General features: G+C 37.4%; 2 protein-coding genes across 2 annotated transcripts in view; both read right to left on the bottom strand.

Annotated features, from left to right (window-relative positions):
• LOC129439605 (polyunsaturated fatty acid 5-lipoxygenase-like) overlaps positions 1–23,523 on the bottom strand; it is a 260,317-nt gene extending 236,794 nt beyond the window's left edge. Inside the window, exons 1-7 of the mRNA XM_073860802.1 lie at positions 23,280–23,523; positions 22,310–22,415; positions 16,772–16,911; positions 14,988–15,165; positions 14,826–14,901; positions 14,252–14,371; positions 14,043–14,152 (exon numbers count right to left, since the gene is read on the bottom strand). Coding sequence (XP_073716903.1) covers positions 14,043–14,152; positions 14,252–14,371; positions 14,826–14,901; positions 14,988–15,165; positions 16,772–16,911; positions 22,310–22,346 — 661 coding nt within the window. The 5' untranslated portion in view covers positions 22,347–22,415; positions 23,280–23,523. The remainder of the gene's footprint in view (positions 1–14,042; positions 14,153–14,251; positions 14,372–14,825; positions 14,902–14,987; positions 15,166–16,771; positions 16,912–22,309; positions 22,416–23,279) is intronic.
• Positions 3,736–14,273, bottom strand: LOC129439611 (polyunsaturated fatty acid 5-lipoxygenase). The gene is made up of 11 exons (XM_073860718.1): positions 14,252–14,273; positions 14,043–14,152; positions 13,769–13,941; positions 13,494–13,637; positions 13,182–13,389; positions 9,527–9,609; positions 6,887–7,056; positions 6,662–6,783; positions 6,415–6,515; positions 6,151–6,321; positions 3,736–4,103 (listed from the first exon to the last, which is right to left on the bottom strand). Exons 3-11 carry the CDS (start codon positions 13,931–13,933, stop codon positions 3,924–3,926), a joined length of 1,344 nt encoding a protein of 447 aa, XP_073716819.1. The 5' UTR covers positions 13,934–13,941; positions 14,043–14,152; positions 14,252–14,273; the 3' UTR covers positions 3,736–3,923.
• Positions 23,524–24,668: the final 1,145 nt, after the last annotated feature.

Here is a 24,668-nt window from a genome sequence, read left to right as displayed (position 1 = left end):
TCTCATTTATGTCTGTGTCTGCGATGTTAACAAATATTATAGTGTTACTAATTTATTATATTTAATAATTTATTTACTTATTTATGACATGCAACATTTTCTTATAGTCGCTTTATCATCATATCAATAAATCACATACAGAATCTTTGCAAAAAATTGAAAGTTTTAATGACACAACGTCTGAATTAAGCCAAGGAGGGAGTGTTATGCTCTCAGTAATGCTCTGTGTAATCACACCATTATTTGCATGCCTACTTAAACATTGTTGTGGATCATGTAAACCCTTCATGATAATGAAAGGTTATCTGATTCTCTGGTGTCTTTCCTGGGAATGGAGCCAACATCCTTTTGCACTGCTAACATACAGTACTCTTAGGGCGTAGTCACAGTACTAACAGTTGAAATCCTGTCTGTCTACATGCTTCTGCAGATAAGAGAGATACCAGATACTTCCACAGAAATTTGTAAAACAAACACTGTAAATTCTTACAAAGTTTAGTCAGTCAGATGGGACTCAGTGAAAACAGACAGAATTGATAATTTGGCCCATCTTTTGTGGATTTTTGTTTCTTTTGTAAAAAAAATATTTTTCTTCTTTCCCTTGCTTCTTTTAATGTAAAGCTGCATTGAAACAATTACCAATTGTTAAAAACGCTATATAAATAAATTTGAATTGAATTCTAAGAATTTTACTCCCAGAGGTGAGTCCAGAATTGGTATCTGTTTTTAATGAGAGTCTGGTTAATGGACAACTGCCACAAAGCTGCCGGAGAGCAATTTTTACTTTATTGCCCAAATTGTTTTTTAAATGACATCATCAATTGGAGACCAGTAACTTTGTTTTATAATGACTATAAAATATTGCATAAAGCTTTAGCAATCAGACTAGCAATCAGAAGTCCTTGAATCTATTATTAATCCAGATCAGTCATATTGTGTGCCAGAAAGAAGAATCTTTGATAATGTTTCTTTCATTAGAGACATTTTGGACTGTGGAAAACTGTTTGACTTGGAGTTTGGGTTGATATAAATTGATCAAGAGAAGGCTTTCGACAGATTAGAACAAATTTATTTATGGAATTTTTTAAAAGCCTTTGGTTTTAGTTACGATTTTATTTCAATTATTAAAATGATGTATTGCGTTTAGAGTATATTAAAGATTAATGGTGACCTATGCTCTCAGTTTAGGGTGTATAGAGGTGTCAGACAAGGCTGTGCGCTGTCATGCATTTTATATGCTTTAGCCATAGAACCCTTATTAAATAAATTAAGATCTGATGTGTGTGAACTGTGCATGCCAAATTGCACCAAAACTTTCAAGTTATCAGCTTATGCTGATGATGTCATTGTTATTATCAGTGAACCTAATGATGTCAATGTGCTGTTGAAGATTTTAGATGATTTTAAAACTCTTTCTTCTGCAAAGGTGAACTGGAAAAAAGTGAAGCCATATTTGGCCAAAAGGTGAACCAAGACTTCCTGATGGCCTAAAATGGACCAGAGATTGGTTTTTGAAATATTTAGGAGTCTTTTAAGGAAATGAAGCTGTTGTTAAAAAGAATTTCGAAGGTACTGTTGAAAAAGTTAAAGGGCGATTAGATTAGTGGAGGTTTTTACTTCCTAAAATATCCTACAAAGGATGAATCTTGATCATCACTACCTGGTAGCCTCTGCACTATGGCACCGGCTAGCCTGCATAGACCCCCAGTTGACGTTCTAATAAAAATCCAGTCTATTTTAATCAATTTCTTCTGGGACAGAATGCACTGGGTACCAAAAAGTGTCTTATATCTATCAAAAGATTAAGGAGGACTTGGTTTGATACATTTGCAGAGCAGAACGGCTGCATTCCGTCTGCAATATGTTTAGAGACTTTTAATGTGCTCGGCAGAGCCGAGTTGGATGTCCCCTGCACAATCCTTAGAAGTATTGATTGTTTAGGATTAGATAAAGCCTTTTTCTGGTTGGACTCTTAAAGACTAAAACTATGTAATTCTCTAGTCTTGTATTGCAATTTATTTAAAGTCTGGTCTTTATTAAAAAAAAAAAAAAAACGGAAAGCAATCCCTGTTTTGGTTACTTCAAGAACCATTTGTCAGTTGCTCACGATTGGATTTATCACATTAGATGTCGTTTGCCATTCCAGAAAGGACTTTGCATAATGCAAAATTGACAGTAATTAGACATTTACATCAAATGGGGGCATCTGATTTTGAGGATTTGACCTCGATTGTTGAGTGATTGGTAATGAAATCATACCGTATAGTGGCAAGAGCACCTGTAAGATGGAGAAAAAAACTGAACTGTTGGATCAATACTCGAAGGGGTTAATTAATCCTAATTGTAAAGAGCCTTTCCCGAATTTTGGTATATCTCCCATTTTGGTAGAGTGTAACAGTATGTTTTTAAATTGCAAAGAAGTAATGATTGTGGGGTCCAATTTTCCACTTGATAAAGATTTGTATAAGGTTTCTGTTTAAGCTTTTAATAAGAAATCTTTGAACATTAAGTGTGATACACCATTGCGAAATGTACTTAATCTTACGGTCAATAAAAGACCAGCCTGGAAAGCTCTTTACAAGTCACCATTAGTCAAAAAAACTGGGGCTTTACAGTGGAGAGTGTTACATGGTGTTATTGTAGTCAATGCATTTGTCTCGTTGATTAATTCTGATGTCACTGAAGGATGTCCTTTTTGTTTGCATTTATGCAGTGTGAGAGGTTTTTGATACAGTTTTTTCAATGAAAGTGTTTAATTGTGGGGTTAAATATGTGCAAAAACATTGTCACGAGGCTCAATTGTTGAATTTATTCAAGCAAAAATGGCAATTTACACAACAAGAGAAGAGAAGATTGAGAAAAATGTCTGTAACAGTTTGTAAGCAATTTTTGTAAAATTAGTGAAATCATTTCTATAGATTAATGCATGATCTTTTTACAAGTTTCTATTGTTTTTAATATTTATGGTGTTTGGTGTTGTGTAGTAGTAGTTGGAATGTAAATTGTAATAAAACAGGGCTTTAAAAGGTTCTATAAGTTATCCTGTCCTCAAATTTGTAATAATCACAAAGGCGTTGGCGCCCTCTGCAGGCATTTGTGGTGTCTCATCAAACCCCTATTAACAACCATTCATCAACATTTATCACATCTATTTTCTTTCTCTTTCTTTCTCAAACACACAAGGAGACGATGGCATATAGCTTGTTTTAGGATTCATCAGTGTGAACCATGGACCACATTAATATTAAGTTCTGCTTGCATCTGGTGGCACTGATGAAAAACAGTATCGGCTGTGTAAATGCAGATCTCTGTACAGTTCATACTGTATAGCACTAACTGATAGAGTAATTGCTGGTGGATTATTTTAACTAACAATATAAAAAATGTTTTTTTTATAAGATTATTTTTATGAGAACTTTATTAAAAGAGCTTTTACGGGATAAAGAAATGTTCAGGCAGAAATGTTCAGAACAAATAATTCACACCCATGACAGCAAATCTTTATCAGCTAACCTTTTATTAAATTAAGCAGGAACATTATTCCTTCCTCCACAGCAACAGCAATACACAAGATAATGAAAACAATGCAGATGTAAAGTATCAATACAACTGTGAGGTAAACATTTTAATCAAAGTAAACTAATCATGTAAAACAGATTACAAACAATATAAGTAATGAAGACTATCAGTCAAAATATGTGTTAATGAATAGTACAGTATAATTTGATTACAACACTATAAATGTTTCTGACGTCATGAGCCAGACCAATGGTCACCTTAATTTCCAGAAACAAAAAGCATAAATCAAAGATAATTTCTTTGTTAGTCTCTACATAGGTTTTACTACACCTTATATTTTAAGTAGAGCATCCATTGGCCGTAAATGCAGTGGTTAGGCCTGGCAATGTGTTACTAGTATTTTCTTAAATTGCAACACTGTTGGGTATTTTGTCTGGTGACAGATAAGAATAACCCATTGTTAATTTTTTATTGCGGCTCTTGATGCTGTTGGTCACCTCGTTTAGTTTCTGGTGAAATTTCTTAATGGCTTCCTTCGCTGCTTCCTCCGTGAAGTACATATCTGGATACATGCCTAAGTATCGCTAGGGAAAAAAGTAAATTCTTCAGAGAAAAAACAACATTTACATTGTCATTTAGAAGACGCTTTTATCCAAATCGACTTACAAATGAGGTAAACAATATTTTTTAGCCAAACACAGTATACAAAGCTACATTTATTTTTTAGGAATTCACACTCTGTATCGAACAACATTTGGCAGTATTTTTACAAGGTAAAATTTTCCTTTCTTGAACCTCTGGAAAGTTGGTGTTAATGAGACGGGACATTGCAAAGAATTTAGATTTTTTGTTTATTTATGTAAGGTTTTGTTCTGTGTTCTGGTTGTGTTCTGTGTATTTTTGTTATTAGGACTTTTATTTTGACACTCTGTTCTGTTCCGGCTTTTATTTTGATATTCATCATGCCATGTTACGCTTCACACTTCCTGTCTGTTTTTGTATTTAAGCACTTCCTGTATACCTGTTCACTGCTGAATATTACTTTCGTAAGCCCAGCCTGTTACCTGCTATTGTTACTGTATCTGTTAATCTGTTATTTGTTATCTGTTTCTGTATTCTGCCTGTGTTTGACCCATGCCTGTTTATTTGGATTTTGATTTGACTGTGCCTGCCCTGACATATTGCCTGTTATTTGGATTACGATTGTTGGTTTTGCCCTTTCTGGATTTGTTTGCTGGCCCTTTTGGGATTTTACAATAAACCACCTTTTGCCCATGGATTCACCTCTCCTTTGCTTCATTTAAAGCAACACTAAAGAACTCTGGCTCTTTGCTCCCCCTGCAGGTTAGAAGCGTAATTGTTCATTACCACTGTCGTAAATACTGCAGCATAGCTGGCTCTGATTGGATTGTAGGTCTGCCGTAAAGCAAGTTTTTGTAGTTTTCACTCGAACTACAGGACCACTACCCGACGGTTGGAAACTTCTTTAGTGCGGTTTTGGCCGATAGAGGGCTGCAAAGCGAATGTGAAAGTGCCGTTCACCCTGTTTTGAGTGGATGAACCACTGAAACTTTTTTGGAAACGTTATTTTAAGGTAAAAAAAACTCTTTGGTGTTGCTTTAAGCATCACCCGTTACAATTTATCTTTAGTAAAATTTTGCGGTATATGATTCAGATCGGACCAGAGTCGGTGCAAAAGCGACATGTTTTTATATTTACTCATTAAAATAATTTAACTAATAAAATAAGGCTGAAATTGATTATGCAAGATTAGACTTTCGATCTATATCAACATATCATTACACCCCTAATGACTTGTACAGTCAAGTTGAACAATAACTTCATAATATTAGTGTTATATTAGAGTGAATGTCATCACACTTTATTTTCAGCTGGGTTTTTGGTTGATTATGTCCATTGTCTGTCTTGGTTTTCTCTGCTGGTGCCAAATCTCTAATTTCATTCTGTGTCACAAACGTATCCATTGTTAACTTTATACCCGCTACCTCTCCACATTAAAGTTTTTGTTTCGCTTTATTTAACATCCTGACAATAATTCATTCTTGTCGGTTATGGTCCCGCGTGCTATTTTCTTTAAAGTCTGATGTTGTTTTAAGTTAGGATTTAAATGTGTTTTTTTGAATGTATGGTCAATAAATAAAGTTAATAGAGATAAGCACAAAATGAAAAAAAATTCCTCCTGTTTGTCACGCCCCAATTTAAGACAGATTGCCATAATAAGTCATTTTTGTCATGGAAGTGTTTTTACCAAAAAATTATGAATCAGTTTGTCAATGGCAGGGAAAGGGCAGGGAAAGAGTTAAGTATGTAACCCCAATAAATACATTTCTAGGCATTGCTTTACTCCACAAACATGATGACTGGTTTGGGACATTTTTAAAGTGGGACATAGCGAAGGATCTGTTCTATTATTGCTGAAAATACTAGAAAACATATACTACAGCAAGCAAACAATCTACCGCAGTTGGCCTTGTTTTAACTCATATTTAATGCATTGTACCCTCAGTATAAGGTAAATTCTTTACCACATTAATTTGGACAAGGCTGCTGCCATGTCGTCTACTGTACAATTTATTCAAGTGGAATGTTTATCCAAATCAGATGTCAAACCTCATTTTTCTGGAACTGACTGAGGGCCCAAACTGTTCCTAGAACCTCACTGGAACAACCACGGTCAGGCAAAGTTTTCATGATATATTTCATATCCACTTTGCCCTTCTTTTGGGGAGGGGGCTTGCGCATAGTGGAAGGACTGTTGGGGATCCAAGCATGCCAGTCAAACTGGAATGCAAAAGTTTACTCACCATTAGCTTATAGATATCATCCAAAACTTTTCCAAGCACTTTTTAATGATCTGAAAGCGTGTTATCTCACCTGTCCAAAGTTTACAGCAGCATGTTGTGCTGAAGCTGTAAATATCACAGCAGTCAGGTACTCGATTAGCTCCGCTCGAGTATTCAGAGACTGTGGAAACTCTAGAAAACAGTGGCAATATGAATTTATCTTGCCTACAAGTTAACAGAAACACAACAAACGTACATAAACGAGAATACCAACAATCATGCACACTTGCACAGAGAAACATGCACTGACATTCTGCTAAAGTTCAACCTGTACTCACTATCACCCTTAGAATCAAGCATGCCACAGACAGAAACGTCCTTAACAAATCCTTGAATCTCCACATCTTTTTGAACCTTCTCATCTCTGTCATAGTAGATCTCAACCACATCAGAAACAAAACTACAGGAAGATCAATAAGATGACAGATCAACAAATAAAAAAATGGCGTGAACAAAATGTGAGCTCCTTTTGCATTAGTAGTAAATAATCTGAGTCTACCTACCAGTTTATTGCCTTCCAGATCATCATGCCATCGTCTCTATAATAGTAATTGGATGTATTTTCCATTCCTCGAGCTTTTATAGTGTCAGGGAAACACAGGGACTTGAGGGTTAAAGTCTTCATGGCCCTTTCCAGCAATTTCTCAATCCCATCTCCACTTATGCTACTAATCTGAAAATAGATCATTCAGTTAATAATATGCCTATTTTTAATTAACTAGGCCATATTTAGCCCCCCAATGTTCAGAATAGATTTTAAAGTTGAAATATTTTACAGCGATATGCTAAATGGCTGTTGTTTTGATTGATGGACCGTGCATTACTGATTTCTCTTATTGTTGTTTTATATCAAGTGCAATGAGAGATTTTGCAATTTGTCGCAATGCACATGCATTGAACGCCTGTGAATACATACGAGTCAAATGTTTGCCAGACTATGTGCATATTACTGCAAAATACTCAGGCCTTAAGGGTGAAATATACTGTACTCAGAGCCGGATTAACCCAAAGGCAAACTAGGCACGTGCCTAGGGCCCGATTGGCGGGATGGGGCCCAGACAGAGGGGGAATTTTTTTTTTTTACAAATGTCCCATCTACAATTTTCGCAGCTGTCGGGCGGGATCCCCGTATGTCCAAAACCATTGTTTTTCAGGAAATTAAAAAAACGCCGTATTTTTTAAGTTATTAAACATTATTTCATTAAAGACGAGCTTTATGACTCGGGAACAGAGAGATACGAACTTATGCTCTCATTGATACAAATGGTACGGACACAGATGTCGCCGCTGCCGGCAGTGTTCAACAAATACTGCGGTCACATTGAGCCTTAAAGACGATGCTTCAATAGTTAACCAAAGCTGACTGTAGTATACATCTTACTAAACTCGATTTTAAGGTTTACGATCTATAAGTGATGCAATACAAAACACGATGAGCGGACTGCTGTCTAATAAGTGGAAATGAATCTGCTCGCAAACTTACCTTCGTGGCTCACGGGCTTCCTTCTGCACAGAAGCATTACAGCTATCGAGTTTTAATAAATGTACTCAAACCTAACTATTTTCACTTGTTAGTGCCTAACAAACAGAAGTATTATATTAATTAAACACCCATTTTATCTCCAATAAATAAAACATTTACTTGTGTTTAACATTCACAAAATAATTTAATGGTGGTATGCAAAACATTCAATTTAATTCAAAATTGAATTCAATAAAAACATTGCTGCTTGTGTTTTACATGCACAAAATAATTTAATGGTGGTATCCAAAACATTCAATTTAATAACAGTATTATATTAGATACATTTTAAAACTTCAATGCATGTATGATAAGCCTAGTAATACGTAAATATTTAAAATACATCAATAACTGATATGATAGGTTAACACAGATAAAATCATAGTTAAGTCTTTCCATTACTGAGTGTATTTGTGTTTGTGAGTTTATGACTGTTGTTGTCTGAGGTGGTGACTCGGATGGGGACGCCAGTCATCAGAATGGTTGATTTTCAAGTTCATAGTCCTACTCTGCACCTGACAGAGTTCCTTTAAGGACACAGACATGGTTGCTGCAAAAAATAAATAAATAAAGGACAAACGATCATTTCCCTACGTTATATAAGGCATGTTTGCGTATAATAACGAGGCAAAAAAAAAACAGTTCCTTGCATAATAATTCATGACTGCAATGGCAAGATTTTTTTTTGTTTAAGCCCCACAAAAATCACTTTAGATACCAAACATGATAACAAAACCAACGGATAGTGGCTAACTAAGTCAACTGCAAGCAATATGTGCTTTAAATTCACTTCACAAACGTAAATAGCGTAAAGAATAATCTAGCAGCCTCAGAAACGATACATTAGACTTTAGCACTATCATTACTTTGAGATAAAACTGTTATACATAATATAAAAACTGTTATTATATAATTCATATAACTGAAACATAAATAACCAGTGTTTTGAGGACATTTACCTCAGTGGACGTGTTGCTCGCCGAGGATTTCGTTGCGATTCTCAATCTTGAAGAGAAATATGCAGCGAAGCTCTCCCGCGGATTACTGACACCTATTGGTTATTTACTGGTACTACTGCCTTAACAATGACACTCCCAATGGATAAGGTGATGATAATTTCATAGCATTTAATAGAGCCGTGTAATGACGTATAAATAATACATTTAGCAAAAAATTGTCTGATAGACTGGTTAATATACAACACATGACTTAATTTGGTATACAAACAACCAATTTGTAGCCAAAGACTAGGCTATGTAAAATGTGAATTAACTTTTATTAGTAACTTTGGTAAGTTTCAGATTTCAATTCATAAATAACCTCGATGGGGGGGGGGGGGGGGGGGGCAAAAAATGCAGCCTGCCTAGTGTAGTCCATTTATTTAATCCGGCTCTGACTGTACTGCTGGCTGTTTTTATGTTGCATTGTATTTTGGAGCAAACACCAGCTAAGTAAACACAGATAACAAACACCAAATAATCAGTTTAGCATTCTTAAACCTATATCAAGTACAGAAATTATGGCTTTTAAACAGAATTGCATCACATTTAAACAGAATTGCTTTGGATACTACCAACATGTTGTTTATCTGTGGATATATTACAATTAATCATAGAGCTACCTTGCTGAAGACCCCATCATCACTGATAAGATTTTCACGGGCCTCTGCATTAATTACAATTGTGAAACGGACATGGGGTATCAGTAACTGTAAGAAACAAACAATTAATTCAAACTTATTTAAAGTCGCAATGAAATTGAAATTAAAAACTGTCATATGTTTTGGAATATTGTAGTATTTTGTACAAATAACGTATCTGTGAGCTTCATTATTTTTTTTTATTAATGTGCCCTCATAATTTGGGTTTGGGATGATTTTGTTAGAGCTTTGCTATGTGTCAGCTTCCTGCTCAGGAGGCCGACTGTTAAGCTGAAATACTATGGTCTTGAGCAGTAGTCCTCAAACTTTTTCAGCATACGGCCCCCCTGATGTATGGTGCATCGCTTTGTGTCCCCTCCCAAAAGAAAATGTATGACTTAAAATTTCATTTTTGATGAAAATATGACATTGTTTGAATTTTCTTCGTTATGACAACTTGACATAAACCAATACATCATAACTTGTCATAAATCTGTCATAAACATGACAGCAGAATAATTATCAAACTTAAGATACTATCTAGCTTTATGGGTTAACATTAAAATGGCATTTAAATGTTATTAAGTGTTAATACTCTGTCGAAAAATTGAAATACTGTAACAAAATGCAACTTTTATACTTATATACATAAAAAACTGACAACTAAGAGAACTTTTTTCCTCACACAGAGGTTTCTGAAAATTTCTGAAACGAACAAAACATTTAATCAATTTAATTTAATGTAATTAACTTTGCAGCGATATGGACCCAACGCTGCATGGCTTAATCATTATTGTACTGTTTTCATTAAATTTAGGAATAAAATATAATTTTATCAATTATTATTATTATTATTATTATTATTATTATTATTACTGAATGATTCATTTTATTTGTTAAACACATGGAGGAAACTTTAAAGACATTATGAACTGAGGAATATTAATGACACTGTTATAAAACTATTTGACGGAGTATTAACACTTAATGACATTTTAATGACAAATTATATTTGAACCCCATAGTTGAGGTCAAGAAAAATATTCATGACGCTGTTATAAAACTATTTGTCAGAGTATTAACACTTAAAGACATTTTAATGACAAATTATATTTGTATCACTGTTGTTGAGGTCAAGAAATATTAATAACACTGTTATTAAACTATATGACAGAGTATTAACACTTAATGACATTTTAATGACAAATTATATTTGTATCACTGTTGTCGAGGTCAAGAAAAATATTAATAACGCTGTTATAAAGCTATATGACAGAGTATTAACACTTAATGACATTTTAATGACAAATTATATTTGTATCACTGTTGTTAAGGTCAAGAAAAATATTCATGACACTGTTATAAAGCTATATGACAGAGTATTAACAATTAAAGACATTTTAATGACAAATTATATTTGTATCACTGTTGTTGAGGTCAAGAAAAATATTAATAACACTGTTATTAAACTATATGACAGAGTATTAACACTTAATGACATTTTAATGACAAATTATATTTGTATCACTGTTGTTGAGGTCAAGAAAAATATTAATAACGCTGTTATAAAGCTATATGACAGTGTATTAACACTTAAAGACATTTTAATGACAAATTATATTTGTATCAATGTTGTTGAGGTCAAGAAAAATATTCATGATGCTGTTATAAAACTATATGACAGAGTATTAACACTTAATGACATTTTAATGACTAATTATATTTGTACCACTGTAGTCGAGGTCAAGAAAAATATTCATGACGCTGTTATAAAACTATATGACAGAGTATTAACACTTAATGACATTTTAATGACTAATTATATTTGTATCACTGTAGTCGAGGTCAAGAAAAATATTCATGACGCTGGCCGAGTATTAACACTTAATGACATTTTAATGACTAATTATATTTGTATCACTGTTGTTGAGGTCAAGAAAAGTATTCATGACGCTGTTATAAAACTATATGACAGAGTATTAACACTTAATGACATTTTAATGACAAATTATATTTGTATCACTGTTGTTGAGGTCAAGAAAAGTATTCATGACGCTGTTATTAAGCTATATGACAGAGTATTAACACTTAATGACATTTTAATGACAAATTATATTTGTATCACTGTTGTTGAGGTCAAGAAAAATATTAATAACGCTGTTATAAAACTATATGACAGAGTATTAACACTTAATGACATTTTAATGACAAATTATATTTGTATCACTGTTGTTGAGGTCAAGAAAAGTATTCATGACGCTGTTATTAAGCTATATGACAGAGTATTAACACTTAATGACATTTTAATGACAAATTATATTTGTATCACTGTTGTTGAGGTCAAGAAAAGTATTCATGACGCTGTTATTAAGCTATATGACAGAGTATTAACGCTTAAAGACATTTTAATGACAAATTATATTTGTATCACTGTTGTCGAGGTCAAGAAAAATATTAATAACACTGTTATTAAACTATATGACAGAGTATTAACACTTAATGACATTTTAATGACAAATTATATTTGTATCACTGTTGTTGAGGTCAAGAAAAATATTCATGATGCTGTTATAAAACTATTTGTCAGAGTATTAACACTTAATGACATTTTAATGACAAATTATATTTGTATCACTGTTGTTGAGGTCAAGAAAAATATTCATGACACTGTTATAAAGATATATGACAGAGTATTAACACTTAATGACATTTTAATGACAAATTATATTTGTATCACTGTTGTTGAAGTCAAGAAAAATATTAATAAAGCTGTTATAAAACTATTTATCAGAGTATTAACACTTAAAGACATTTTAATGACAAATTATATTTGTATAACTGTTGTTGAGGTCAAGAAAATTATTAATAACGCTGTTATAAAACTGTATGACAGAGTATTAACACTTAATGACATTTTAATGACAAATTATATTTGTATCACTGTTGTTGAGGTCAAGAAAAATATTCATGACACTGTTATAAAGCTATATGACAGAGTATTAACACTTAATGACATTTTAATGACATATTATATTTGTATCACTGTTGTTGAGGTCAAGAAAAATATTCATGACACTGTTATAAAACTATATGACAGAGTATTAACACTTAATGACATTTTAATGACAAATTATATTTGTATCACTGTTGTTGAGGTCAAGAAAAATATTTATGACACTGTTATAAAACTATATGACAGTGTATTAACACTTAATGATTTTTTTAATGACAAATTATATTTGTATCACTGGTAAAAATCAATCTGTTATGATGTCTTGGTAATATCAAGTTGTGATGTATTGGTTTATGTAAAACTGCCACAACAAAGATATCCCAAACAATGCCACCTTTGCACCAAAAATGACATAACTGAACGAATAAAGCTTAATGACAGCCTTAGCCTTATTTTTCTAAGGTTTAATTACACAGAATTTATGAGAAATTAATTTATTTTATTTAAAAACATGACACAATCTCAAGAACCACTGCTCCAGAGGATACAGTGCTAGAAGACCCTGCATCCCCTCACCACACTTCAGGCCTTCCTGTCTATGTATCGGTCCTTTTGAGAGATTGGAATAGCACAATTTTAAGGATTCTTTGGTTTTGCATTAAATCTCAATATCATGAAAGGCATGTAACTTGTATACAGGGTGGACTGCAGAGAGCTGTCTGTACATGGCTATTTCAAAAACCTCTGATATCAGATGTGTCTTGAAAAGATGTGTGGACAGCTCATGTAGATTAAAGTCGGAAGATTTCACCCACATCTTGGCAAGCATCCAATCGTATTTCTTATCGTCTGGGAGAAAGATCGGGTTTTTTCCCCCTGGTGTTTGTCTGAGCTGTTTTTGACAACAAACATGTACATCAATGAGTAAATTCACACTTTAATTTTTTTAGGTAATTTATGTTTTGAGTTGACACAGACTCTTTATGGGACACATACTTGAATTGCAATCGGCACAATTTGGTCCCATTTGTTGTTGTACAGTAGGCAGATGGGTGCCGTCAAATAGAACTGGGATTTTTTTGTTTTATTGGCTGGCAATCCGTCCAAGATTACATAATCCGCTATGTAGATGTTTCCTTTCTGTAAACACAGAGATATTTTATTTCGTGTACGCAGATAGTTTGTAGGTTGGACTTAAATTATGTGAAGGATGTCAAGCAAGTCTTGGATAACTGACCAGCTGTAGTGATTTACGGGTTAATGTTTTTGACCTTTATTTCATCTTGTAGCGTGAGCTCTCTCTGCAGAGAGCCCTTTACCATCTCATGTGTGACTGGAAATTTGTCTGGAAGTTTCATGCATTTCCTGATCACGACAGGATTGCAGCCATTCAAGAACTGATAGCCAAACATGTCATCTGTATTCCAGTCATGCATCACGTTTTCTGTCCAGTTGTCAAAAAATAAAATTTAATAAACTGTCAAAGGCTTTACATGTGTGAAAATGCCCAACATTGTTAGTTTCCCACAAAGAAACAATCCAAACCTAGTGCAGTGTTCTTTTTGTAGATTGCTCTAAATATCTTTTCATAATCTGCTATATCTTTCCAGGACTGAAAGCAACCTATAAATTCGTCCAAGTGTGCTTCCACAACCCTGAAACAGAATTCATACAATATAATTAAAGACATAAATAGTAAAAATCCGTATGAACTAAACATTGACTTTGGCCATGACACATTTCTTCAAACTTACACTTCAAGGAAATTCCAATTAAACTCTCTCTCTTTTGCTTTATCAAACTGAACGTCTAAAGGAAGATCTTTCAGTTTGGCATCTATGGACTGAGGGAAGCCCGGGCGCAACTTCTTCCATCTTCAACAAGAAAAATTACATCATTGACTTATATAAGTATAATAAGGGGTGAACGGGGCACAAACTAAATCGGGGTTAATTGTAACCAGTGGCGGCCGGTGACTTCTTTTCTCGAGGGTGCTCCATGCGAAGTTCGTCACAACATGTATGTTAACAATCTTGTTTATTGTTTGCTTGAGCAACAGCTTGTACCCGGAAGCGCTGTGTGATGTCAAACTTAACAAGTAAATATTTTACCACATTTGTTCAAGATCAACAAACAAACTTTGAAATTACTATAAATGTATTATCACTTTCCTCTAGAAAGTGTCAACATTGTGTTAAATTGATAATAAATTCATAGTTTATTCAAAGTTTGCTAAAAATGATTTCTGTTTTGAATAAATGTTTGAACAAAAAAGCAGCATAACGAAACTACAGCAAATGAATATGGCTAAAGATGGTTTTATCAAACCTGAATATTTCCCTTCTAGATTCCAATTCTTTTTGTCTTTGCTTTTCAAACAGTGTGTCATCCTGAGGCAGTCGAGCTACATGAACACAAAATGAAATGCATAACATACGCACAACAAAAATAATAAAGCTGAGTTTAATATAAAGGTGAGTCTGTACATACCACTGCCCTCTCTGATAATCACTTCTTTTTCGCCTATCCAGCGATAACAGGGAAACACGAAGCACTTGCCGAAGGGATCTTTCACTTCGATATGGCTACAATACCACTTAGAATCACCCTCTTCAAGTTTCACCTGGACAATGTCTTCAAGGGCCTTCTTCACATGGATGTCAATTTCCTGTAACAACATCTTATTAGACATGTGTTAAAGAGGGAAACAAACAAACATCTCTCACACTGGCTTTTGTGTAGAGATATTAATCCTACTTTTGCCACCCTGCTTATCTGAACAAATCAGGGTGCTCGGGTTTTGTCATTTAATCTCAGAGGGATGCAGTGTTATTTACTTTTGTGTATCCTAACATTTAAAAAAAAAATGGTGGATAGTGAACGGTGGGTAATATGGGCAAATTTACAATATTAGGCTGGTGCCACAATTACCATAAACAACAATTACAACATCTATTAAATCATTTAAATTTACATATAATATGATGTCACAGGTTGGTTTCAAATTATTGTGACTTAAGTCCTAAGGTATTTATCTAATCTTAAATGTTGTTTTGTATTTATATGCAGTTGCGGCCTGGCGACTTTTTTTTCGAGGGCGCACAATGCAAAGTTCATCACAACATGTATGTAGCCCGTCATGTGTGTGGTTCGTAATTTCAAAATATGTGTTCGGCGCATCAAGTAAATCTATGGGCATCACATGTTTTGTCAAAATAAGTGCCTGCTGGAAACGTGTCTAAAGGGTTTATGATAAAAATGATGATCGCGTTTGCCAGATACTCGCATAATCTCATGCATTATCAGAGTTTACTGTTAAGGGAGTGTCTTGCATGTAAAATATATAAAAAAATAAATCAGAAAAGCACCAAATCTAACCCTAAACCGAAGCGACAATGGTTTGAAAATAGGAAATACCAGTTGAGTAACCAATAGGTGATAATTTATTTATTTAATATTTTATTTTATTTATTGTTTGTTTCGAGCAATATATATGACACACCAAAAACAAAAAACCTAAATTGACAATACAGCAAGTATGAATCATCTTACTTACAGCATAATCACACGAGAACAGGAATTTGTTGATAAAATGTGAAAATTCGTGATAATATCACGAATAAAAGAATAAAAAATTATGTGACCATATCACGAAACCTTGTGAGACTGGGTAGGATCAGCGGGGATGAAGAATGGCTGGGCGGAACCAGGGGGGAATGCGCACAATAAATAAATAGAAAAGTGCGCACAATAAGTCAAATAAATAAATATTTATATTAAAGCATGATCTCTGAAAGCCAATGTTAACATTTGGAATCACCTAAACAAACACGCCCCTACCCCAATAGAATCTGGACCTTTTTTTGATAGACCCGCCCAACACATACGCAACCCAGACAACTGTTGTACCTTTTCCAAAGTGTTTTTCAAAAAATCATGCACCCCGCCTTTAGGGACCTCACATATTCTCAGATTCTTCTTGTTTATTATATACTGTAAATTTCTTATTTTTTATGATTTAGCATTTTTCTAGGAACTTTTAACCGGGTGATTTTCTGAATATTCCTTTAATGTACTCCATGTGTTGGTTTTCCCACATTAAACCTTTCCCACAAAGGCAAAAGTATTTCAGAGCTAGAGAAAAGAAAAAATAGTTCTAAATAGTTGCCTTTCATTTATCTTATATATACAGTAGGGCACAAACAAGACATCACAAGACCAGACAAAAGCATACAGTAATTATTATACAGTATTGTAAATAATCAAGTTCTTACCTTTACAGAACAATGAAAAAAGTTTTTTTTCACCAGGGTGCTGCTCTCATTGTTTGTGTCCACAAGTGTCAGATGATTTCTTTTTTCCTCATCAACAGTATATATAAACACACTGTAGGTCAGCAGTGTGCATGAATTTTCTGCATTAAAGACCAACATATATACACACATGTACACTTTTAGAAAAATTGTTAAAATAAAAGTTTGTCTTACACAAAGTATATAAAGGAACAAAACAATACGTATTTCCGTGATGAGTCATTGTCTCATTGATTCGTGTCATTGTCACAGATCTCCGCATTTTTCTGTGTCCGTACTTTCTTTTCGGTTTGTCAGTTTCACGTATTGGTTACTCAATTGTTTTTCCTATTTTCTTACCATTGTCGCTTGGGTTTGGGGTTAAAATGACTTTCTGTAACATAAAATGACATCCTAACCCAAACCCAACTCTAACCCTAACGTCAGGCGACAATTGTTTAAAAATCCAGGAAAAAATAAATGATGTTTTATATAAACAAGGTTTGGGAGGAGCTGATCAGTCAATGAACTCGGCTGGCTTTCAATCATTAATCAATGAACATGGCTGGCTCTTAATCACTAATCAATGAACTTGACTGGCTCTCAATGAACACGGCTGGCTCTCGATGATTAAGCAATGAACACGGCTGGTTATCAATCACTAATCAACACAACAACTTAGTACCAGCTCTATAAATAATCATAGAGTCCTTACCCTCAATTCTCTGGGACATTATTGCAAGATGTCCAGTCAAACAAACCCAGCACAGGAAATTCACCATACCACACAGGATTATCTCGGGCCTTCCGACAGCGGTCGGGATGTTTCAATCAAGCCCGAGGCCTCCCCACAGGCCGGGCGATCTTCCCGCATTGCTACACGAATCCCGAGGAGAAAAGGACCGTCTTCTCGCACCCCGCAGAGGCGCTCCCCACCATCACCTTCATACGCTTCTGCTTCTCCAGGAATCCCCGACATCAAGAAATGGTCCATCCTAGGCCTCGAACTAGCTCTTGAAAATGCAGATATTCCATTCTCACGTAAACAAACAAAGGCGCAACTGTTCAGCCTACTCCGCGATAGCCGGAGGGCTACTCAACCCCGCAAACAGCCGTGACAGCAAGCTCTGACTCCTCGTCTCTGCAAGCACGGAAAACACGTAGGTCTCAAAGACACCACATGAAGCCATCAGCTAGCCTGGGTCGCCCGCCGATGTCTCCAGCAGCCAGCTCACAAGCGAGTCAGCTAGCAAGCCAGCCAGACAGCGCGAACATGCTTCCGCTCACGGCAACGGCTTCGCTCCTCCCACTGCTGCTTCTTTCTCCCGGCCAATGGCCTGCTGCCCCTCCGTCTCTCTATCACACGGGGTTGCGTTCAGCAGCAGCGCCGGCCGCATCTATTTTTCCTTCTCACATTTCTCCCATTTTTTCCGCAGGAGCTGACACGAGCGCGGCAACGGCTTCGCTCCTCCCACTGCTGCTTCCTCCTCCCGGCCAATGGCCTGCTGCCCCTCCGTCTCTCTATCACACGGGGTTGCGTTCATCAGCAGCGCCGGCCACATCTATTTTTCCTTCTCACATTTCTCCCACTTTTGCAGCAGGAGCCGACTCGAGCGTGAGGATGCCTCCGCTAACGAGTCAGGCCCCGGTTTTCGCTGCAGGAGCCGACACGAGCGTGAGGATGCCTCCGCTAACGAGTCAGGCCCCGGTTTTTGCCGCAGGAGCCGACACGAGCGTGAGGATGCCTCCGCTAACGAGTCAGGCCCCGGCACCCTCTATGACTTTTCAACCTGATTTTTTCGCCCACGGATCGACCCAAAGCGTGAGGCTGCCTCCGCAAGCGGCTCCAGCGGCTTCTTTTTCTGTTGATTCTGTTCCCCAGACCCGTCAGCCTTTCACGCTGGCTACCGCAGCACCAATGCCCATCCCACCCAACGCATTGGCCTTGAAACCTCCCCCTGTCATCAATTCCATCAGGCAACAGATCCTCGCAGAAATTGAGGCAGCCGGCATCAGAAGCGGATCTTCACCCAACACTAGTGCCTCCCTATTCAACTATAATATTCCCTTAAATCATCCACTCAAAGACCTTCTTACCGCCTCTCTAGATACTAAACTCCAAGCAGTCTCAATGGGAACTCTTCAAACCTATCTGACAGCTTGGAGAAGCTTCAGAACTTTCCATCATTTACACCAGATCCCTTTAGCCAACTTCTCTCTACTTACCATAACATCATTCATATCGTACCTGCATAAAGTCAAACACCTTCGAATCAGCACAATTAAAGGGTATATGAGCGGAATCCAATTTTTTCACAAACTAATGTTAGGTTCACCCTCAACTGCTATCACTAATCCCCAGACCGCCATGCTTTTAAAAGGTATTGAAAAAACCCAACCCAAGAGTCCAGATCCCAGGTTACCCATAACCATAGAAATCCTTTCAAAATGTCTATCCACTCTTCGCAAAGGCTACTCCTCAGTACATACTGCCCGAACCCTAGACGCCATGTTCGTGTTAGCCTTTTTTGGTTTCCTCCGCTGTTCAGAATTCACTGTTTCAGCCACCTTTGACCCAAACCTACACCCAACCATCTCTGATCTAGCCATAATAGATGACGAAACCATCTCATTTTTTATCAAACACAGCAAGACGGACCAAATGAGGAAAGGACACCACATATACATTTTCAAAATTCAAACTCCCATCCAACCATACCAAGTTCTCAAAGCTTACACTTCCTACCGTTGCCACCAGATTAAATCCTCTTCCGACCCACTTTTTGGGGATGAATTCAACCGCCCAGTAACCCGCTTTTGGTTTCAGAAGCACCTAAAACAAGTTTTGCTAACATCTGGCTTCCCCCCCATGAATTTTCAAGTCATTCCTTCCGCATTGGAGCAGCCACAACAGCTGCTCAAAACAGACTCCCAGATACAAACCCTAGGCCGCTGGTCTTCGGAAGCTTTCAAAAAAATTACATCAGGGAAGATCGTGCTTCCATCAAAGAAGCCCACCAAACACTCACGGCCCAGCAAACGGACATAAGATCACACCGTCACACATAAACCCATCATCACCCTCGATCCACTTCCCTGCCTCCGCAGAAGCTAGTACCGGCAACTCAAGCTGACACCCTCATCAAAATCTTACACAGCCCTACCGCAACAGATTCCTTCTCAGATAACAACAACTGTCGCAGCGCGACCGCTCTTGCAGAAGCCCAAGCTTTTATTTCACTCTCTGCCACAGCAGATGCCTTTTTTAAGCCAGTATCGCAGCAGCGACCGCCCCCACAGGGGCCCGTGCTTCTTTCACTTCCTCTGTCAATAAAACCTTCCCTTTCCAACTCAGGCCAGTATCGCAGCAGCGACCGCCCCCGCAGGGGCCCGTGCCTTTTCCTCGATCTGCCGCAGCAGTCGACTTCTGAAGCCAGTATCGCAGCTGCGACCGCCCCCGCAGGGGCCCGTGCTTCTTTCACTTCCTCTGCCAATAAAACCTTCCCTTTCCAACTCAGGCCAGTATCGCAGCAGCGACCGCCCCCGCAGGGGCCCGTGCCTTTTCCTCGATCTGCCGCAGCAGTCGACTTCTGAAGCCAGTATCGCCGCTGCGACCGCCCCCGCAGGGGCCCGTGCTTCTTTCACATGCTCTGCCAATAAAACCTTCCCTTTCCAACTCAGGCCAGTATCGCAGCAGCGACCGCCCCCGCAGGGGCCTGTGCCTTTTCCTCGATCTGCCGCAGCAGTCGACTTCTGAAGCCAGTATCGCCGCTGCGACCGCCCCCGCAGGGGCCCGTGCTTCTTTCACATGCTCTGCTAATAAAATCTTCCCTTTCCAACTCAGGCCAGTATCGCAGCAGCGACCGCCCCCGCAGGGGCCCGTGCCTTTTCCTCGATCTGCCGCAGCAGATCATTTCAACCTCGAAGCCCGTATCGCAGCGCGACCGCCACCGCAGGGGCCAGTGCTTCCTTCACATTTTCTGCCCAGCAGAATCTATGCATCTATCGCTGCCTAAGCAGTACTGCTCCCTCTGGAGTTTTCTTCTTCCCCAACTACCTCATGTCTGGCTCCTCTAGAGCACAGCCCCATCTCAGGGCACAAACTGCTTCCTTCGCTCCCTTGGAGTCCTACCTTGCTCCTTACAGCACTACCTCACCTATTACCTTTAAAAACTCCCCGCTCTTCTTCAGAGTACAATTTTCTCCCTTCCCTACATATTGGCAGATTTTGCTCCCCCGGAGCCCCCTATATTCTTCAAACTACAGCCTTTGGGTCCAGGCCTCTGCCCCACCTCATATATCCTTCTCAACCTCTTCACAGCACTTCTCAACAGTGCCCGCTCTCCAGAGCTGCCTTTTTCAATTCTACCCTCTACTTCAGCATTTTCCCCAATGAGGGCCAGCACCTCGCCTTCTCAAGCCAGCCTTCTTTGGGGAATTGTTGTTCAGGCGGCTGTCCTGCACCACCTGCTCTTTTTGGGGATAACCCGGGTCAGGGCACGCCCCAGGCCCGGGGCTCCTTCCCCGGTCAAGGGACGAACGTTCCGAACTCGGGGGGTATTTCCCGAGCTCGGAACCTTCGCCCCGGGACAGCACGCCACTCACGCATATTAGCAGTCCCTCTTTATTGTCAGTGAGGCGAACTCGTAAAATGATGTTTTATATAAACAAGGTTTGGGAGGAGCTGATCAGTCAATGAACTCGGCTGGCTTTCAATCATTAATCAATGAACATGGCTGGCTCTTAATCACTAATCAATGAACTTGGCTGGCTCTCAATGAACACGGCTGGCTCTCGATGATTAAGCAATGAACACGGCTGGTTATCAATCACTAATCAACACAACAACTTAGTACCAGCTCTATAAATAATCATAGAGTCCTTACCCTCAATTCTCTGGGACATTATTGCAAACCCACCTCCACCCCTTCGCCTCACTACGTACATTTAGCTCAGCACCGGGGATAACCCGGGTCAGGGCACGCCCCAGGCCCGGGGCTCCTTCCCCGGTCAAGGGACGAACGTTCCGAACTCGGGGGGTATTTCCCGAGCTCGGAACCTTCGCCCCGGGACAGCACGCCACTCACGCATATTAGCAGTCCCTCTTTATTGTCAGTGAGGCGAACTCGTAAAACCAATAGTTAAATTGACATCCTAACCCAAACCCCAAATCTAACCCCAAACCCAAGCGAAAATGGTTTAAAAATAGGAAAACCAATTGAGTAACCAATACGTGAAACTGACACAGAAAAGAAAGTCTATGGTACGGACATGAAAAAATGCAAAGATTTTTCAAACTTTAGGTGTAATGTTGCTGTTAGAGCACAAATCATCCAAATTATAAAACTATAATTTATGAATTGTCAATGTTGTTTTGTAAATAAAACACATCTTTAAAAAACTAGATGGGACAAGACGGTTTCCTGTTACACTTGTTTTGAAAATGTTTGTTATGAACAAAAAATAGATGGCTAGAAATCTGCACTTTTTATTATTTAAATTTAGCATCACTGGGCGTACCTCTTAAAGTCTCTGTAGTAGCAGACATGGTGAGCATTGGGTCTGGGATCAGCACACGTGGTCTCTTCCTCTGGTTTTATTTTATTGGATTAAGCAGTTGGTTGACCTTTCAAAAACAACGAATATTCATATTTGACAAGCTCTTTAGCATGGACTACAATACATTTGTTTTAGTATGAAATCCCAAAATGGAGATTAATCAAATAAAAATGTCAAAAACAAGAAAAATTTGTGGAATGTCAGTAAGTTTAATTGAATTTAATTACAAAATAATGTTACATATATAAAAGAATGCCTAAATTAATTTTGTATATCTATTTTGGGGTTAAGAATAATTTTTTGATCTACACGAAAAACAACTATGGTTTTAATATACAGTAGTAAAAGTAACATGTTTTTAGGCAGAAAGCCATTTGTATAACCATAGTTTTACTACAAATACCATAGTTAAACTATGGTTTCTGTAGAAAAATAAGTTTTATGGTTATTTATAGTAAAACTAACTGTGGTCATAGTAAAATATTGAAGAATCCCACACATCCCCTGTAAACAGGAGAGTAAACATGGAAAATGGTCAGGTTAATCTGAATCTGGGGATATTTAGTCATGCCCGGAATAAGGGGCGACTGTGCCCACCATTGCCACGTAGTTATAGTTGCGCCCCTACTGCTCAGTCCTGAATTTAGCAAAGTTTGGGTTGACTAAAAAAATTCAGATTGCATTTGAGGACACTGATTTGTTTAATTTTATGTCATATCTTAATTTTAAGTTTTACAACTTACCTAGAGTCTTGTAAGCCTGAAGTAGCTTACCTTACAGCTAACAGACACAACATCAAGACAGCAACTAACAACTTGTTTAGAAAAATATCTAAACAGACACACAATAAAAATGATTTAGCTTTGAAGAGTTTAACTACAAAGAATGCATTGCCATCACAAAAATAAATGAAATAAAATATACTACCTACCTCAAAATAGTTTTTCCTTTCTATAATCTGCTGTGTCTGTCACAAGGCTCTACTTTCTCATGTGTGAAATAAGGACTAAGGATCAGCCGTGAGGATCTTTGGCTTCAGAGCAGGGAACAAGCCACCCCTGTGTGATGTCATTAGACTGGAAACACCAAGGAATAAGTGAGAGTTTGGTGTCTCAAGTCTGTTTACATGTTTATAGCATAATTTATGTCTTTAGCCCCAGATCTTTATGGCAAGCTGAATTAGCTTTAAATTCCCTATATATGGCTTTATGTAGCTATTTTTGATATCAGTAATTGGATTTCTATAGTAAAAACTTTAATTCTTGATATCAAAAATGACATATTCACTCTAAGAAATATGTATTCTTGATATAAAAAAATTATATTTTAACTAGTAAAAGTATTTCTTGATATCTGCAATCGCATTATCACCAGTGAAATATAACAATGTGTGACTCATTTCACATATCAGAAATGATTCAGGAACTAAACAAAATTATAAATATCTACCGTTTTTTGGACTATAAGCCGCAATTTTTTCATAACTTGGCTGGTGCTGCGACTTATAGTCAGGTGCGCCTTGTAAGTCAGTATGAATTAATTTTGACATTTAAAAGACAAGAGACAACATTACCGTCTACAGCCGTGAGAGTCCGCCAGATGCTGCTGCTGTATTTATGTAATTCAATACATTCAATGATGCGGAATGACGAGTATGTGAACTTCACGCTAGTTGGCTTGTTCAGTTAATTTAGCCTATTCAACCTTCCAGGTAAGTTCTGTATGCTATGGTTTATCGTTTAAATAACTGATGATATTACTTTAACATACAGACATCTATTCAGCCTGCTGTTCTGTCTGCTATTGTTTAGTTGAATAACTTGCCCTTCCAGGTTAAATGTCTGTTCTTTGGCTTGGATTTTGTGAAATAATTTTCTAAATAAACGTGACGTATAGTCCACTGCGACTTATATATGTTATTTCGTCTTAATGACGCATTTTTGAAGGATGCGGCTTATACTTCAGTGCGGCTTATAGGAAAATATGGTACCATTATTTAGCATGGATGTTCTTCCTCCATCTTTGGCCTAAGTGGCACTAAAATGGTGGGAAAACTGATATTTTATTGATAATAATAGAATCCTTAGCCAACCTGATCTCACGAATTTCCGTTGCATAGTCACGGAATTTTTTGCTCATTTTTCTGTGACATTCTTACGGATCTCCGCATATTTCCGTGGCCCTACCACGGACTTTCTTTTCCGTGGCATTCTCACGGATTGGTTACTCAACTGTTTTGTCCTATTTTCTTACCATTGTCGCTTCGGTTTAGGGTTAGATTTTCATAAAATTACATCCCTACCCAAACCCAACTCTAACC

This window comes from Misgurnus anguillicaudatus, chromosome 22 (genome assembly GCF_027580225.2).
Source record: "Misgurnus anguillicaudatus chromosome 22, ASM2758022v2, whole genome shotgun sequence".
In the NCBI taxonomy this organism is placed as follows: domain Eukaryota; kingdom Metazoa; phylum Chordata; class Actinopteri; order Cypriniformes; family Cobitidae; genus Misgurnus; species Misgurnus anguillicaudatus.
This window is presented reverse-complemented; position numbering and strand designations above follow the sequence as displayed.

Coding starts and splice junctions, on each gene's coding strand:
- LOC129439611 (XM_073860718.1), bottom strand. CDS start 13,933: ATGCATGACTGGAATACAGATGACATGTTTGGCTATCAGTTCTTGAAT. Junction 6,516..6,661: donor GCTTGATTCTAAGGGTGATA/GTGAGTACAGGT, acceptor ACTGTTTTCTAG/AGTTTCCACAGTCTCTGAAT. Junction 4,104..6,150: donor GTCAGTTCCAGAAAAATGAG/GTTTGACATCTG, acceptor TTTTTTCCCTAG/CGATACTTAGGCATGTATCC.